We start from the raw sequence: 20,214 nt of genomic DNA on the forward strand, positions 1-20,214 counted from the left end.
AAGGAATAAGGAACCGGAAATAAGAATTTCAACCTATCAGAAACTGTGTATTCCACCATAAATAATTTCTGCTAGGTTAAAATTCTTATGCTCATATTCAGTCAGACTTTGTACTTAAAGCTTCCTTAAATTTATTGTATCTTTAGATGCTCAGTAACCAATGAAATAATTCGTAGAGGAAGCCTTAAATATAAGACTTGACTATGACGGGCATTATTTTCTGTTCCTTTTATTGTGCGGAGCCCCTAATAGCGCTGATTATACTGGAACAACCAATCAAATTTACTCTCCTACTGCGCACCCACAGGAGTACTTCACCTTAAGGTTAATTTTCATTGCTCAAACCGGCTGTTTCAGCGACAAAAAGGATCACGTGATCAAAATGGATGCTTGATATTCGTCAATTTTAACCGCTCGATTTGAGCAGCTCATGAAAATTTACCTTTATATCTTTTTACCATGCTATTTAATGCTACTTACTATCAGCGCGAGTTCTGATTGGCCATTGGTTCTGTTTATTTTTGGTTTATTATTGGTCATTTTCTGCTTTTCCGTCAATATGTAAACGCGTTTTAAGTCAAACTGAAAATGGCGGAATCAATCAGAAAAGAGACTATCTGCTTCGTTAGAAAATGAATAGCCCGCTAGTTAAGTAAACGAATATGATTGGTTGTTACTTAAAGATCCAACCAATCACATTCAATCGCTCGGCGAGTAGACTAGTCGTTTTGTCCAATTCAAACGCAGCCATTGTCCGTTTAGAACGCATGCGCTCGAACAGCGCCATTGCCGTGATACGCATCGAGTCGAATTGTCGATTAGAGTCCGCCATCTAGTAAATCGCGGTACCTCTGCGACGCCCGTTGCTCCGAACCGAAGTCCGAACTACTCCGAAGTTGTGTGACTCGAGTCTCGAGCCAGCGCGAAATCGCCATTTTATGTGTTTGGCACTGTCACAGCCGTCAGAGCCGTGAGAGGACGAGGGTGACACACGGGTGCGTGCGTGCGTGCGGTGCGTGCGTGCGTGCATGCGTGCGGTGCGGTGCGGTGCGGTGCTCGTGCGGTGCTCGTGCGGTGCGATCCGATACACTCCGTGATACATTCGAGGGCTAAGAAGAGTGCCAAGTCTATCCGTCCGTTCGTTGAAGTTGGAGTTGGAGTGCTGCGGTTTACAGCGTCGCTAACATGTTGCCCGAACAACGGCCGGACCTGGACGCGTATAAGTAACGACGGCGGCGGCCATCGGCCATCGGCGAAGAGCTCAATTGAGCGAGCGGAGGGGGTGTCGGTCGCCGTCGCGGTGCGAGAGGCACACACGACACGACGCTGCCCATCGAGATGGTGTAGCGTAGCGCGCGCGCGCGAGGCGGGCCCCTGCGTGAGCGCGAGAGAAAGAGTCTGTTTTCCTCATCGTCGTCGCCGTCGCCCTCGCCCTTGTCCTCGCCGTCGTCCTCCACGTCGTCCTTCTCGTCCTCCTCCTCTTCGTTCTCTTCTTCGTCATACCAGTCATAGTACTCGTACTAATACTCTTCTTGGGAATAGAGTGCATTTGAGTTAAGCGACTCATCTCCCGCTCTTTACTCCCTTTATATCCTCCAACTCTGTCGTCCTCCTCGGTGCCGACGATTGTCTTGACGATCACTGTGCCATCGTCATCGCCGTTATTAACATCGTTGTCGCCACCACCACCGCCGCCGCCGTCGCCGCCGCCGCCGCCGTCGTCGCCGTCGTCGTCGTCGTCGCCGTCGTCGTCGCCGTCGTCGTCGTCGTCGCCGTCGTCGTCGTCGTCGTCGTCGTCGCCGTCGTCGTCGTCGTCGTCGTCGTCGTCGGCGGACGTCGTGAAACATTCGACGTCATCGAGATCACGGATCCCACCGATTATCCTGGATTACACGCGACACGACGTCTCTTGGCCATCAGTTACGATGACTACGGTGCGCACTGTACCCTCGGATAAGGTAAGCTTATCCATCTATCATTCACTTCTGTGTATTCTACATTTTTTTCTGCTACTTGTTTATTTGTCGCTTTATTCTACGTTCGAATGTTCTCTTTCCCTAAAATAGTAGGAAACGCTTCATCATATCGGGGGTGCATCCATCTCTCCTCTATCAACTTGTAACACGTCTACCGCACCCTATCCTCCTGGCGCCCTATCGTCTCGTCCTCGCGAAGGACAGCCTCGCCTCCTTCTGCCTCTCCTACACGCCTCCCCCGCAGCCACCTCCTCCTTCTCCTACTTCTGCATTTCCTCCCGCTCGCCACCCTTCCTCCTCCACCTCCCCCTTCTCCACCCTTCGCATACTCCCGAGTAGAGCCTTTTGCGCCATGACGTCGGGAAGCTGTGAGATATACATCGAACGTGACACTACGCGCATCTGCCGCTCCGCGACAATTTTGCGGTCGGCAGGATTTTCGGAATAAACGATGAATAAACTCTCACTGCACGTGGGAGAATATAATTCATGCCAAACGACCCTGCTAATCTTAACCATCTTTGTTATCGGTGATGATGACTTGAAGTAAGCCGTTCGGTTTTATTATCGCGGTGTTATTGTAAATATGTAATTTACCGTTGCTTTGTTATTGCGCATCAATTACCGCGCCGTTTCTTTTATATCTGTCCGTTATGTAGTTGTTTTAATCTCGAGAGTCCACTAAAGTTATGAATTTTTGTTAGACGATATATTTCCTCGTGCATGCGCGAGCACAATTGCGGTTGGAAAATTAAAAATAAAAGAATAAGATAAAGAGCCAGGATGAGGGAAGAGAATTAAGGTCGCGTATCGTTTCCGGAATTAATTAGGTGAACATCGATTTTAATAAAAAAACTGATTGTTTTCCAACTTGTGTTAAATAAATTGGATTCGTGCATTAGCGTTCTTCGCCTTGACACTATAGAACGATTAAAGACGTTTCGCTGATGATGAAAAAAGAAAAAAAAAGTGAAAGAGGAGGAAACGAGATAAGGTGCGAAAATATGAAATGTCACGCTTAACTTACTCCCAAGCCAGACAGACGAGATATCGACTGCTCCAATTTAGAAATAATCAATGCTTCCCTTGTCTGTTTATCTTCATTGTCGGCACAGACTGCATGTGTTTTGACAAACTAGTTAGTAATGTTATTGCCATTATATATGAATTTATTCACGTACGAGAGAGGGAGAAATTTTCCATTCTTATTTCACTGATCTCCATTAGATGGAAAACTTCAAATTGGGCGACACCACTTAACGCTAAATGTATCATTAGATCCCATGGACCTCTCGGTGTCTTTAATACACGCTCCGTTTCGTGATGAAACACGCTCGAAGCACACTTGTCATTATATTCTCCTCCTCCTTCCCCCACTTTGTATCTCTTTTGCTCTTTCACTCGTGTATCATCATGCATTTAACGCGTGTGCTTAACTACGATTCTGAGTCTCATTTTTATGTCACGCTACTCGTCGTGCTCGTTATTCTCACATAATGACACGTTATTTAACGATGAAACACGAAATATCGCTAAATGCAAAAGAAGAACATATTCTGAATTTTCATTTCTCGACATTGAAAAGAGAACGTATTCTCTCATCGTATTGTTGTCGTTATCGTTATTATGAGTGCCTGATTTTTTTATGATAAACCAAAACGAAAGAAACGGAGATATTATTGTTGTATTTGAACAGTAAAGTTAACGCTGAGGAAATTTTATAAACTTACGATTTGAAATAATACATCTTATTGTGTATTTCGGTTAACATGCGTGTATGTGTCATATTTTAAAATTCACTAACAGAAATATCTAAAATTTCACAATTCTGAGAAAATTAAAATTAATAAGATTTACACATTTGCCATTAAAAAAAAAATGCTCGTTTATTTGCATTAAACAAGTTCGAGGTATTTTTTGCAAAAAAAAGAGCGTAAAAACATAATGAATGTCTTTTTGCATCGAGATGTTGTATCTTGATATATGAGAAAAAAAGCTATCAATTTGCGTGGAAAATAACAGCTGACTTTAACCTTAAATTAATTTGAATTTATCTACTCCGGCTTATATATCTTATTCTTATTATACAATAAAATATTTATCGTTTATCTATATTATTATTATTATCATATTAATAAAAATAATTTCCGTATTCGAAATGTAATTAAACTTTGATCTTTTTGCAAGATTCACTGTTATATGTAATGCATGACAATTTTTGTTGCTTAAAGCACGAAATTGATAAAAATATCACATGAGATCTGCATATTTTTAAAGTCTGTAAATGGGATTTTCAATAATTAAAGCTCAAGAATAAAAAAATGATTATTATTTTCTAAACAATTTTCGATTCTTATCAATATATTGCATATTTATAAACGAATTCGATCGCAGTCCTGTCAATCGCTTATCACATCGCTATTTTTCCCTTCCTTTCGAAAATTGCGAGGCGCGATTACGTCGTGGCATCGAAAGGAAAGTTGGGGCCAGATTTCACTCTATTATCATACTTTCAGAAATTAATATTTTCATTTTGCGTTAGCCTTCTCATTACGAACTTGAGACACCACGGACAACAATATTTCTTCGCGTATCAACTTCATTTCTCATCGTGTGGGTCGATGACTTCTTAATGTAATATTCAGGAATTAAAGGCTTTACTCTTCTTAGATATCTGGATATAATTAAAGTGTCGGGTGGATCTTTCATAAAACTTAAAATTCATCTTTGGTGTGACTTCGTATAATAATAATGTCGCGTTTATGTCTTGAAGCTTGTAAATCTAAATGTCCATCTAATGTGTTAGAACTATATTGTCAAATATTACATACATTTCATTATAAATCGAACATATATTTTGAAACTTTGCATTAAAATAGAGAAATTATTAATTATTCTATTTCTTCGCAATGTTTAATTATTTAATTAAAAAATCTCTCAATATGTAACTAAAATGAACTTTATATTGTAATATTTTATATGGTTTTAAAATCTAATCTCTTTTTGGTGCTATTTAATAATATGTTTTTGTTGCTGTTTAAATTATCTATAGATATTGTAAAATAATTAGTAGTATTTTGAATGAGATTTAAAATAACTAAGCTATATCTTAAAATACGTTCCTAATAAATTTATTATTGTGTACAATGTATATATATATATATTAGGTGTTGGAATTAATTCGTAGCGTTTTACAAGTGATGGGAAGTACTTTCATTAATGTATTTTTTAATGCTCATGTGAAATAAATAACATTCTTTCATTAAAAACGCTACGAATTAATTCCAACACCTAATATATAAAGTTTGGCAAAAAGCAAGAAAGGAAAGTTTCAATGGAGTCAGTTCCAGTCTTTTAGTTCCAGTGCAGCAACAAAAAACAAACTCATACCTAGTAACTAATAATCACAATAATTTTTAATTAAAGGAGTTTGTTTTGAAATTGAATATGTACAACTATTTATATACCTAAAATCTATCTTCTAAGTAAATTTCATTAACTTGTCATTATTTTCATAATCACTACTTGAGGTAAACTTATACAAAAAAAATATCATAAAGTCTTATTTCCTGATAATATGTTCGTGTTGAAATATTTAACATTCGACAAGATAAATCATATCTTTTTACTTATATTTAGCATATATATATATTGTAAATTATCTTTCCATTAAAATCTTAAAAAAAAAAAGAATGAAATAGGTATCTACATATTCAACGAAAAATATAAAATTCAATCGAAAGATCGAAACAAAATTCAAATCCATTGTTATTCTATTAATCTTCAGTCGTTCTTTCCTTCGTACATCAAATAAATAATAAAGCCCTCAAAACAACGTTATGATCGTAACGCGCGGTGATAAAACTTATCAATCACGTGTTAGAAACAATATTCCGTGCACTCCGTTCTCATCCATATCGAATTAAGCAAGCTTCGGGTGATTATTTCACGAGCCAGCCTCGACGAGCATAAAGATCATCTCCTTTCCTTTCAGCGTTTCATGGCTGTTTCGTGCGTCTATCGGGTTTATATACCGTTGCGTTGTACGGCGCGTATCATCGTGCGCAATTATACGCGCCGCGTGCAACAAAGGAGCGTAGCGAGTACGCGCGAGTAACCTCCTTATGCGTTTGAGTTACTCTTAAGCCGAGATAACTCGAAAAGTGCTTAATTAAAAAATATACAGTTCTCGTAACGCTGCACGTTGCGTTTCTCCATTCCTTTGAATTGCAAACCAAAAAGATGTGTGTAATAGATAAACGTGTACAAATTAGATTCTCGTGGACCTAGAAATTTCTTTGATGGTTTAATCCGCCGATAAACATGTATTTACCGTATAATCTGAGTGAGTTTCAAGAGACTTACACAACCAGCTGTGCATACTGAGCCAAACACCTGTACAATAAATTCTTGTACGTAGCAATTATCGCGTATTATCATTTTGGAATAAAGTCTTAGCTCGTTATAGAATTGTGCAAAATATTACGGTAAACTGTAAAGTATACCTTTGATTTCAGGAATAAGCTTAAATAAGTTAACTTTCTGTTAATCCTCCAGTAATAATGTTACACTTTAAAGGTGCTTTTCGCAATTGATTCTTTGATTGAGAGAATTCTGACACAGATCAATTTAAATCTGCATTGAGAGAAATGAGTTTGTTACATAGAACAAAAAGACGACTCGTTAAAGAAACCCGCATCAATTATATGAAAAATTTAGTCCCGGATAAATGGATTGATTTCCATATACGTGGCTCGAATAGTGGGCAGTTTTTCAGCTATGTATCAAAAATGTAAAACTTGTACTTACAGAGCACCTTTGATGTACCGTAGCTCAAGAACTATTCATTGTTTGAATTATATGTATATAACATTTTTTGTTCATTATATTTTAAACTACAATATGAAAGCCGACTCATTTCACCGAGATCCAATTTTCCATATAATTAGTACAAGGTCCTTTTTTATCATCTTTTATCGTATCTTTCAAAGAATGAGATTATTAAGATCTATTCTCTCTAATTTTAATGACTAATGTTATTTCCGCGAGAAAAAAATCGATTATCTTTTTTTTTTTTTCAAATATATCATTCCAAGTACTCCACGTACTCCTTTTGCCGACATATGAAGATCGGTACTTCGCATCGTACAGATGCACGGTTTCTTCAGCTTATGTTTCCTCACTCAAGTATCGTGCGTTATTACTTTCGTGGGAAGTTGGTGCAATGACGGCGCGATATTACTCTTGGGAGGATATTTAACATTGCAAATTAAAGGGCCAGGCAACTCAAGTTTCGAGAATGTATAAATAAGTAAATAGCGAGATCTCTTCGCATCTCTGCACTTTCTTATACACTTCCTGCATTTATAAAGGAAAACAAATGTGTACTCGGCTATAATGTAATTATATTTCATTACAATAATAATTCGGTGTTTAAACGGAGAAAGAGAACGGAAAAATTGTAGGAAAGTGTAGAAAGCGGGGCTAAAAAGAGCAAGATGTCCATTTTCTCAACTTCAATTCAATTTAACTCTTTTATCGGCGTGAAAAATATTCAATTATGAAAATAACATTCTGTTGACATGAATAAATTTCGCCGAGAAACAAAATCAATTGTAAATTTATCGAAGGAACTGATTGTTTTTCCAATAACGATGAATAGTAATCACTTTTGTATAATTCAGCAATTATGTTGCATTTGAAATATAAGGAAAACGTTAAAAATAGAACGACTTTAATCTACTTTTTAAAAAACGCACCATTTCGACAATGCGGCATCCGGTAATGTACGTGAAATGCAGCGGATCGTTCGCGTGATGTCTGCGATGCTAACGTCGAGTCGGCGCTTTTTATCCGGAAGAGGAAAAAAAAAGCGTGCGCATGAGTCACGTCCGGTCAGAAATCTTTTCGCGCAAAATTTTATTATTCAAGGCGAACGCGTGCGCAATGTATATCGGCTTTTGTTCGCGGCCAAGGCTAATATCGGTCGGCATGATCATGCAAAGAAAAAAGAAAACGATACGTGGGCATTGTAGTCTCTATTTCCGCGCGGTGACTTGCGCCAATTTTTATATGCATTCTTATGTCTCTTATCACAGTTATAATATTCGAATAACGTCTCGTAATTGTGATTTACACTTTATTTCCTGGGTATTTTACATATCTTTCTGGTGGGACCAACAATAAGGAAAAACACATTATCGAAAATATGTAGATATTTTATATTCTGTACCGCTGGTAAAAATTTTGCAATATTTTAATTAAAAATAATTATTGAACTCTCTTTTAATCTCAATTTTATTAGCAAAGACGTGAAACTTGAGAACAATTTTTGTATTTTAAATTGTGATTTTTTTTTTTAAGATGAATTAACACGACGGGATGTCCCAAAATAAATATTTTAAAGATTCTTTGTAATATTTTAAGAGGAAAAGTTTAATACAAAATATTGAGGCTATATGATAGTTTTTAAATGGACAGAATTGAAAAATTACGGGGTTAGAATTTTTCGCCCATTTAGAGATGGCATGAGGTGAAGGTGCTTCCCCGAACTTTATGTTTTTATGACAATAACAAAATTCAGCACTTTTACACTGACTATTTTGTCATCCATAAATGCGTGAAAAAAATTCTAACCCCATAATTTTTCAATTCTTTCCATTTAAAAACTATCATATAGCCTCAGTATTTCATATTAAACTTTTCTAGTCCTGTCATTCGTAATTTTTTAACTCTTTCCATTTGAAAACTATCATAGTCTCGATATTTCCGTTAATTTTGGTACACACTTATGTGTAAAAAGTAAAATTTATCATATTATCATATTTATTTTTAACTGTGTACTTGTAATATTGTATAACATTCGACCATCGTATCCAATTACATATCTATATGGATTCAGGATGGACGCAGCCCGAATATTTTAATGTTAATTTAATATATAATACATATTTCCTAGTTACCATCTGAATCGAGAACATATTGCATTGAGTTTATTTTCTATATTGTGAATTCTGGAGAAGTCTTTGTCTATTTTGTCAAAGGCTTTTATTTAAAAACATAATTTATTGGAAAATATATTTTAATGCGAAAGAAGTTATTTAAAATTACATCACATGCATATATAGAAAGTGTGACGCCAGGAGACCGATCACAAAAATCCGAGAGAAAACTAATTTTACATTGTGTGTCATCAAGTTAACATTTTACATTTTTTCTTAAAATGACTTTATTAATATACTTGTAATCAATATGTTAGTGACCTCAATCACAAAAAACCTATGTGACATTTGACTCACTTTAAGAAAAAAACATTTGGTGAATATTTACTTTAGAGGAGGCTTCTCAGTTGTCATGATCTTGAGTGACCTCCAACAGGTTTTAACCGTCGCTCGTTATTTATTAAAAAGTTTAATTAACAAAAAAAGATTTAAAAAACATCTTCTTTCTACCATATACAATATTCAGGACTATTTCACATACTTCTCTGCTTACGTAATGACTTTCCACACAAAGTGAGATCCATCCTACTTGCCTAGAGGTGTTTAACTTTCCATGCGAAGCAAGGAATCCATCTGCATGACAGTCGTTAACGCTTCTAGGCATCAAATATACATATAAATAAAATTTACAGTCGATAACGTAAATAGTTATGCTTCAAAGTTTGAATAATTTTCCAAAAAGTCCTGAAAGACGTTTTTTGGAAAAGTCTTAGAGATATCTATTTTCAGATATCTTATGACTTTCAGGACATGTTTTCTGAAGTATGTAATGATCTGTCGATGTTTCGTAAATCGTACATATATATATATATAAGTTGATAAAACAGCGATTTTGTCGGAGTTCAGCCATCACACCAGCATCCCCTTAGATTTTATTTATTTCGAATGAACAAAATATGACAGGCTTTCGAGTATTAATTTTTTAACACAGTGTGATGTGAAAATATGGATAATTCTTCGAACTTACGAAATATAATAAAATAATCCGTAATTAATTGAGTAATCTAAAATAGTTTGATCTCATTGTATGAATTAAATTGTACCTATTAAAGACAAATTACTTGTATCAATTCCAAACTAAATTTGCTTATAACAATCCAATTATTATTATTATAATTGTTTCGATTCAGTCGAAAAATCTTATTGACAAATTAGTACAATGCTTACGACAGAATAATCTCGTATGAAACAGTTCTCCATGCATTTTTCCATAACGCCACCATTTTACTGTAAAATATATTCTAGCGTTTTCCTCAATACATCCGGATTTCATAGATTGCCGATCGAGCACGTGCGTTCGATTTTAGAGGAAGACGACGCAGGTGCGCGATTTATAGTAGTAATTTTCTGTTTCGCGATGCAAAGAATTTTCGCAACTTACGTATGAATGAAAATGAAACCGTAATAGCTTGCATTTTCGATACCTCGGCATAAATTCCGCGGACTTGTGTCGACGTCGTTTTGCGATAAATAACTAAAAACTATTTTCGCACCGCCGAGTACTTAACGTGCCTCTGTACTCGACTTGCTATCGTGTATCATAACAAACGATGGATGTTCGGAGGTACCCTGTTAGAAATGTAACTACGAGCTTCCTTTATATGTAAATGAAGCTCGTGGTTATGAACGAAATTAAAAGTAATGAATGATTTAACTGAAAATTAAGTTACAGTAATTACTTAAATGTAATGAACATTAAATTTATGAAAAATACATTAAATTTTGTGTACATGTACACAAATATACTTTTTAATTATAAATACATAAAATTTAATGTAATATCATGAAATTAAATTCAAATTGTGTTAGTTAAAAATTAATAAAATTTAAGAACATTTCTAACAGTGTATGTAAATGTCTGTAGACGAGATAACGCATATTTGTGTGTGTAAGAGAGAGAGAGAGAGAGAGAGAGAGAGAGAGAGAGAGAGAGAGAGAGAGAGAGAGAGAGAGAGATGAGATTCTGCGTATTTCACGATAACTGCGTTAAACAAACATCGACGAGAGATGGACTATATGCGAGTGATTGCGTTGGGATCACTACAGCTGTCGCAATTGCATGCGTCTGATTGATCGTCCCATTGCGATCTACTTTACACACGATGAGCAGGTGTTGGCAGTCGACGACCTGTCCGCAAATAATTCGTCGTGATATCTTTGGGATATACCAGCGAATGCGATAACTACGGCAACTCGATTTTCTAACTGTAAAATGAACGGTTCCGATAAGCACAAATTGACTTTCTCTCAAAAGATATGACTAATATATCCGTTTCAACCATTCAAATTTGTAGATTAACTTTAATCTCGGTTTAACTTACTTTTTATCTTTTTCTAGTTCGGAATATTAGAAAAAGGTAAAGAATAAATTAAATTGAGATTAAAGTTAATCTGCATTGGTAGAAATGGACATTCAATTACACTTTTTTATCTTTTTCTAGTTCGGAACATTAGGGAAAGGTAAACCGAGATTAAAGTTAATCTACCTTGGTAGAACTGGACATAATATTGAAATAAGAGATGTAAGAATTTTTGAAATATTTTATGTTAAGAACTATTAAGATAAATATGATGTTGTGCTAATTGAAAAATTCTGAACACAAGCAAAATACTATTTAATTTAATTTATTGTTGGTCTTATTTCGAATTTTTCGAATCTCTCAGGTTTTGATATTCGACATCCACGTTCTTCTCTAGACTCTCTTTTTAATTTATTTATAAAAACTTGATCTCTTTGCATCAAATATTTTTCACCATCGAGATAAAAATTTTGTAAAATGAATTAGATAAAAAATAGTAATAACTTTACAGAATTAGAAACTTGGAAAATGTTTTACTTCGATAATAAAATTTCATATTTCATAAAATGGCGATAATTAAATTTCCAGACACGGTTTGATAATTTGAAATTGCTTAAACCATCGCAAACCTTTTCCAAAAGATGGAAATCTTTTTAATTAATTGTCTTTTTAAATATCAACTTGTAGTAACAAATTCATTAATTTGTAAGGATGTAGTTTGAAATTAGCCAAAATAACACATCGGAAAAATATAAATCTTATTAATATAAAAATAATACCTTTTTATTTCTGCTAGAGACAAAATTTTTAATATATGTCGAATATGAATATTTGATGTGCGTTTAAGATTTAATATTTACTTATGAACTGAAGTGAAAATAACAAAGCAAGTACAAATTAAATTTCACTGATAGATGCATTGTAAATATTTCGAAGAAAATTCAAAGGTCGCGACAACACATAATCAAGGAAAAGCGGAAGGGAGAACAGAGATCGTAAGGTGACGGGATGAAAAGAAAGGGAGAAGGAAAAAGCTACTCACGAAGCAATTAACGAAGAAAGCTTTCGAGCGAAGAGTTAAGAGTTGGGTAGAATTTATAGCCGCGCCGAATTACCGACGTAAAGCAGCAGCCGCATAGCGAAAGGAGGAAATCAATTTGAAAGTCCTCCGTTTTTACTCGAGAGAAAGAGAGAGACAAATCGGCGGAAGTGGCAAATCTGTCATCACCTACAAACCGAAAACTAGCAGACATAATCTATATATCGATAGGATGTGTAATTCTGAAGGAAAAAAGCGAAAGGGAAAAGGTATGATCGTCACTAGATTCATTTTTAAAGTTTGCTAACTTGAGCCAGCTGGCGAAACGGTCAATGACATTGTCGGATTTATATATGGTGTATCCTGGACCAAATATTCTTTCTTAGAAAGAACATCAAAGATTGCTTTGGAAAATGCTGCAATTATTTTATTGTGATGAAACTGAATTTCCATCAACGAAACGAAAGCGCAGTGCCAAACAGATTAGAATGAAATAAAAAAAATTTATTATTATATACATATATTATGTATATTAAAATATTTTTTGAAATTAGTGTTAATGTCAAAAAAATTTTAAGGCGAAAGAATTTTTACATATTCTTGGTGGCTGAATTTCCAGCAAATAATCAAATCGCGATGAACAGATAATGAATTGTTTCGCAGTTAATCTCAACTGCACTTTATTGTCTTAACATAATCTTAACTTATGACTCCACATTATCAAGATATTTATACAATTACAAAGTTGCAACATGATAACGCTTAACAAAGCCTTTGTCTGCAAAGACTTGAAAATAATTTATATGCGCCGGAAGACTATTTATTATATTTATAAAACACTTTTAAGAAATAAGTAACTTGACGAGAAAACTTTCGAAAGCATGTATGCATTTAGATTCATAAGGAACCAAAGGCAAGAATCAATCATATTGAAGAATTTTACAACCGTTGCAAAAGCTGCTTTTTCTGCTGAACGCAGCCGCCTGTGAAATAAAAAAAATTTGGTACCATATTATAACGATCATGAGATACGCACGGATTGTGATATAAGCTGTTAATTGGGACTGCCAAAAAAAAAGCACATTTGGCTGGTAGGGAGTGCGAATTCGGTTTCTCGATGAGCCTGTTTTGCAGCATGGAACAACAATCTGCTGGATTTGATCACAGCATCGATCGCGCTCTTGCGAATAGGGATCGCGCTAAGCCGAGCGTGAAGATAATCGTTTTGTCCGTTAGACAACCTCTGTCGATTCCCCCGAGCTATACATTGGTTGGCACGGAAACCCGAAAAAGTGGAGGCTAAACTGCACCCTACGATGGCACAGATTTTCACTGAATCTCTCTCACTAATCGATCGCTCTTTCGGCCGTTGCCCCGTCACGTGGAAAGCGAATTGTTCGACTACAGTCATACGATGACATGTTAACGGTACATTCGCGTTTTGTACACACTGGTGACTGTAAAGATTCATTTGAGCACGAAGAGAAATGCGATGACAATAAGATATATATATATATAATAGAATACGCGCAGTGGAATTTTGAGAAAAATCGGAATATTCGATTAATTTCCAAGGGACTTTCAATGCAGCAAATTATTTAATTTATGTAAAATGATGAAGAAGGGCTATTCTTGGAAAATTATATTGTTGCGATTATTCTTATACATATTAAATTCTTTTAGAAGGTAGCAAAGTTACAATAATCGAATAACTGGCAATTATAAATGATCAATTAATATATGGAAAATGTGAGTTCAATGAACATGACTTTTATTGGAGAGAAATTTATTTTGAATATATCAGAGATTAAATATATCATTGATTTTACATATATTCAATATTAAAATTCGGCATACATTAGAAACGTACGCCATGTCGTTGTTACATCGTAATTGGGATATCACACGAGAGATTCTTAGTGACCACGAGTGAAAGTGAGATTGCTGTTAAACTTTTTGCCATAACAAATTGGATGATTCGAGACAATCGTGTTCGGATGGGTTATATTCAGTTACATTCGCGATAAATTATCCCGCACTCGTTACTCTCGTGATATGAGAATAAGGAAGTTCTTTCACTTTTCCCATCCGCACGGTCTCTTATTACCACACAAATTATAGCGTAAGAAAACAATTCTTCCATGTTTGAATGCGTTTGCTCGCAACGTGCGATAATTGCTGGCTGTTCGCATGAGATTATATTAATTGTTGTACCCGGCGGCTTCGTATGAAGAGGGGAACGTATCATCATATGTTATGCGTTAAAAATAATATTAGAAATCTAAAAAAATTTTATCTTCAAGTATTAACGCGGAATTTTTATGAATTATTCTTAAATAATTTTTTCCTGTTAATGTAATCAAGTTTACAAGTTATAAAGACGTGACAAAAAAAATGTACAACAAATATCAATTCAAATACTAACAAATACTACTTATATAATTATTACTTGTAGGAATAAATATATATAAGAATTTTAGTAATTATTAAATTTTCTTAATTGCAACAACTAACTTTCCTAGATTCTCAAGTCTGTATTTTTGTAGAACATTGCCATAAGATATCATTTTCTCCGAATTCTTTTTTCGGATGAGCTAATCTTTTCATGTTAATGGATGTACAATGGGAAGCAAAAGAATTCATCGCTAGGAAATGACGATTTCTCCTCCCTCGACAGTAGGGTATCATCTCATATTAAACATCAGATTCACCTATGTATTTCGCTTACTCTAGTCTTGCTGAAGTAGCGTACTTTTCTTTATCGATCACTCTTGCATTTCCTCTCTTCTCCTACAAAGCTGGAGGTCGAGGTTAACCTGTCGATTGTCTTCCACTAGAATTGCACCGACTTTTGTCGTCGTGGCGACCGCATAGCCAGCAGCAAATTTAAAGCTTTTAACTTTCAAAATGTAATAATATTTAGAGGTGATCTTTTTTTCTGTGAATGATCTTTGATGAATCAAACAGTTTATTTAGAAATTTTATTTTTCGATTATTATTTTCTTATGTAATTCTATTAAGTAAAGAAAATTTAATGCCAACATAATAATTACTTATATTTAATTCTGCTTTAGAGGAATTAATTCAGGAAATTTATTTTAATTTATCAAGAAAATATTCTAACATACAATTTTTTCATTCCATATCTTTATTCTTTATATATATATATATTTGATGATTTTCTTCTTCTCAAATAATTACTTTTCTTCTTCAAATAATTACTTTTTTTATTCATAAGTAAAATTAAAGAAGAATTTATAATTAACTTAATAGACACGTTTAACTTCCACTAGGAAGTGGAACTTAATTGCCCGATAAGTTGAACACTCGTATTATTATATTCACATTGCAATTTTTGACTCCCCGCATTTTCTTGCAAGTGTTTTTTATTTATTAGAGTTTCAACTAGTAATCTCTTTTATCGCCCTTTACGGCGAATTGTAGTTTTAACATCACGATGACGTAAGCACGATCATAATTCGTGGCCGCGCGCGATGACGTACAGATTTCCTGATGGTCGTCGGTGCTTTTGTGACGCACGTGGCGGAAATCGATACCGACACGAGGGATGCTTAGCTGTTTGCAATTTCCCATGACACGCGATGTATCTCGATAGAAAATTAGAATTCCATTCGAAATTTTCAACAAATAAAAAAACTATAATTTTATAGACATAATTTTATTGACAAGACGAATATTCGAGAAATGGTAGTTACATATTTAAAATCAATAATTGGTTATAATAACTTACATCAAATTTTTTTATTAATCTGTAAAGAAGTAGTTTGAATTTTAAATTAGCATACTTAATAAGTTGCGTTTCTTTTTGTCGAACCAATGTTGGATATACATAAATAAGCAAACAAAAACGATTGCAACTTTGAAAGGATACGATATACACGGAAACAATTAGGAAAAAATAAAATTTAATAAATCAATGCATTATTTTAGCACTTAGAAACGTGATATTATTTTTATGCGAATCGACCGATGCACGATGTATGATGCAGCGTCATCACAATAGCGAGAACGATACAGTTGATTTTAACAGCTGCGGTTACATTAATTTTTTCCATACATTTGTACGGTGTGTTCTTTACACGTTACGTGATCAAATGCTTCGACTATGTGAAACACATGGGTGAATTTATATAGCCGTCTTGTATAATGGTGGCGTTGGGCATGAGTCACATCCGACGTAATCCTCGCTCGTCTTGTCTTCTTTTAGCTTACTTCTTTGCTTTCCTTATATATACCTCGCTATCGCCTCCATTTCTTTTATCTTTTCTGATTTCAGTACTCTCTCTCTCTCTCTCTCCCTCCCTCCCTCCTCCCCCTCACCGTTTTTTTTTCAGTTTCTCTTCTTCAATTTAATTTCATTTACCTCAGTGCTCGAGTAATTCTTGTCGCACGTGCTTGCATGAGGATCAATTTTAATTTATTTATATTTTATGTGTAAACAATTTATAATTTTACATTTAAATAATTAAACTGAGACATGTTTTAAAATAATAATTTTGAATCATTATAAAAAATCCACATTTAAAAAAATATTATTTCTTTACATAGTATACATATTTAGCAAATATATAATTTGTAAATTACGCAGTAAATATAAACATTTAAAATTATTAAATAATTAATGTATTTTAAATACAAATATAATGTGAATATCATAAAATGATTATATTAAAAAATTTTAATTTAATTGCATTTTAAATATAAATATTGTAGAATGTGAATATCACAATGTGATTATTTGAAGCTTGCAGATTTTTGTAAAAATAATTGAAAATATCAACAATTTTTATTATTAGAAATGATTGAAAATATCAATAAACTTTATTATTAAAAGACGCACAGTCATCCCCACTTCTGTTGTAGAATAAAATTGATAGAATAACACTTTTATTCTATGAATTTTAACATATTTAATAGATACATGCAAATTTTGTTACTTTGCCATATTTTTTAAATCATTTCAAAACTTTACATTTCATGTTCATGAAGTTCATTTAATAGACATATGTTAAATTTATATATGAATATGTTCACTATTTTACACGAAAACTTTAACCAGCACAGATTTTTTTTACAAAAATACACAAAATTTTCCAACAGTGTAACAGATGTAATTAAGGAAGGATTTATGTAACTTGGAATCTTTACACATATTAAATAATTTTTCTAATCAGAAATACATTAATTCGCGCTAAAATTAGATACTTATACCATATGAAATACACATGAAACATATTTCTGATAAAAAATTTAATTTTTTTGTATATTCAATGAATAAATGGTCGAGACGGTCAGAATATTATAAATTAAAAAGACTGAACACATCGAAGGAAAGAATTGGGTGACACATAAATCTGAAATGAAACTTTAATTAACAATAATATAAAATTATATGCTCTGGATAAAAGAATTTGATAATATTTAGTGAGAGAGCGACAAGTCCACATATCAAACCATATTACGTATCACATATATGAAAAAGATGAGTGGAAAATCAGGACGAGATAAAATTGAGACCCGGGTCTCAATAACCATGATCTATCCTGATTTTCACACACAAGAATGTCGTTTCTCCTACGTTAAATATAGACGGCCCAGCACACGATTCGGCCGAGAGATCTAACCGTATTTCCACGTACTCTATTCCGTGTATTTTCTGCCGCCACGATTTAGAGGAGTTCCCTATGCGACCCAAGTAGCACACACCTCCATTCGTTCTGGAGAGAAGGTCGGAATGTAATCGTACGAAACGATCCCGGAGGAGTCTCGGTCCCGAAGGGCACAATTCGTACAGTGTTGCTCAAAAGTTTTGATCCTAGTGTCAAAGAATGCGATCTTTGTATCAAATAGAGAACATACAGAAATTGAGATTATATATAAAAATTATGTAAGTTCATCGGACAAAGTTATTTAGGTGTTTTAAATATTTCTCGAGCAGTAAGTTTTCATATCTTTTATAATTTTTATTTACTGCAGTTTCATCATGTTCGTTGCTGTCCATTTGTAACTGCTTACTAAGGAAACAAGTGTCTTTTCAAATTTTGATGAACTTATAATATTATATATAATAAAAATAAGTTACATTAATTTTTTTATAAATGCTCTTATTATTATATGGGGAGAAATATCTTTAACAAATAAAAATTAAAATATAAGAGATATAAAAAGTATCTTAAACAAGAGTTTTGTGACTTTGAAAGAACTTAACAATTATCTAGAGTTTTCGAAGATGTATAATTTTCGAAATAGTCCTACTACTCTAAGTTTTGAAAATAGTTTCACTAGATCGAGTGAAATTTTGCTCAAAAAAAAGTATTAAAATCTGTCACTCTTGTACAAGAGTGAAAAAATTGTACTTTTTTTTCAAGACTGGTTTAATTTTCACTTCAAAAAATTAAACGGTATGTATTCTGATTCTGCATTTCGCAAAATGTTTTAAAATATGATAAATAGAACCAGAATAATAATGTCACTTCTTAAATTGTACAAGCAATTTAATAATTTTTTTATACCAATAAGCATCTTTTAACAAGAATATTAATTTTCATATATTGAAATCTAAAAACTGCAAATTATTTATTGAAAATGTTACTGAGCCGATCGAACTTGGATCTCCCACTTTTCATCCAACAGATGAGTGTCCTCACAATTGCATTACCGAGGTTAACTGAATATAATCTGTACTAACAATAATTCTGTTTGAGATTTTACATCGTATTTCGTATTTTGTTTTTCTTTTTCTCTTTATAATTGTTCATGTTATTTATGTATATTTTAAAATTTCTGAATTATCTTGTATTGCGTAGGAGAAAAATTATATGATTAAAGATAAGATAATCATTGAAGCATTCCGGGAAGTCAATTATCTTAATGAAAGGATTATTTGTGCACTAACCGGCGTTTTTGATACGTTAACGTCGAGGTTAACATTTATCTATTCTGAACATTAATCTGGGATTATATTAGTATAAAGGCCGAGATGATTGTTTTTTTTTTTTCGCGACAAATTAAAAAACTCATTGCAATTTAGATGTCATATAAGGAACAAACGAAATTGCCATGAGCATACGAATAATTAACGTGACAATATTAAACAATTAATTAACATTGTCGCGTTAACATTCATATGCTCATGACAATTTCGTTTGTCTCTTATCTATATGACATCACGAAAAATAATTCCCGCATCAATTTGTCGTTAATATTATGAACGCAGAACTCGCTCATCGGTTTTAATCTTGTCCAAGATTACGGTTGAGAACGAAGTAGAATCAGCGTTCGACTTGCGATTCTGAAGCTCGCACCGTCATCTTCCAGGATTAAATTTTATTTCCTGCTTATATGCTGCGGTTCAAGACGCCATTCTGATAGACCATTCTGAATAGAGAAATAGTTCAATGCTCGAAGCAAGTTTCATCCGAAGTAGAGGGAGAAAATTTCATTTTGAATTCGAAGCTCCGCTAACTCCATCCCGGGCGGCGTGGGAAAGGGTGGATAATTTAAGGACACAGATCGAAGTAAGCCGATAACCCACACCGCGACATTTTATCGTCGCAACGTGAACGGCGCCTTAACGCGCGAAACGCTCGTACACAAAGTGCTCCCATTATTTTCTTCTTTCTTTCGCAAGATTTCTGTACACTCAAAATTACGGTGCTCACGACAGGAGACGCGTGACTCCTTTTCGCGATGTCGATTGATTTTTTTCCGCTGCGTCTTGTTAATATCATCGCATATTTGAATAATTATACGGGTCTATCGAGGGATTAATACTTAAATGTGTAATAGTATAGTATAATATTAATTGTATGCATTTAAATATTCAAACATTTAAATGAATATAATAGTAAAGCATATTTACAAATTGAGAAAACAAT

At 34.0% G+C, this 20,214-nt stretch overlaps 1 protein-coding gene and 1 long non-coding RNA gene across 2 annotated transcripts in view; one reads left to right on the forward strand and one right to left on the reverse strand.

Moving 5' to 3' along the window:
- The first annotated feature begins 843 nt into the window (after positions 1-843).
- Positions 844-20,214, forward strand: part of UBL3 (ubiquitin like 3) — a 47,131-nt gene continuing 27,760 nt past the window's right edge. Inside the window, exon 1 of the mRNA XM_011058246.2 lies at positions 844-1,958. Coding sequence (XP_011056548.1) covers positions 1,926-1,958 — 33 coding nt within the window. The 5' untranslated portion in view covers positions 844-1,925. The remainder of the gene's footprint in view (positions 1,959-20,214) is intronic.
- LOC147906622 (uncharacterized) lies at positions 2,867-12,258 on the reverse strand. Its single transcript, XR_015548276.1, has 2 exons — positions 5,268-12,258; positions 2,867-5,098 (listed from the first exon to the last, which is right to left on the reverse strand). It is a non-coding gene; the product is annotated as an uncharacterized LOC147906622 (long non-coding RNA).

This window comes from Acromyrmex echinatior, chromosome 19 (assembly GCF_024713525.1).
Source record: "Acromyrmex echinatior isolate Ae372 chromosome 19, ASM2471352v2, whole genome shotgun sequence".
Lineage (NCBI taxonomy): Eukaryota > Metazoa > Arthropoda > Insecta > Hymenoptera > Formicidae > Acromyrmex > Acromyrmex echinatior.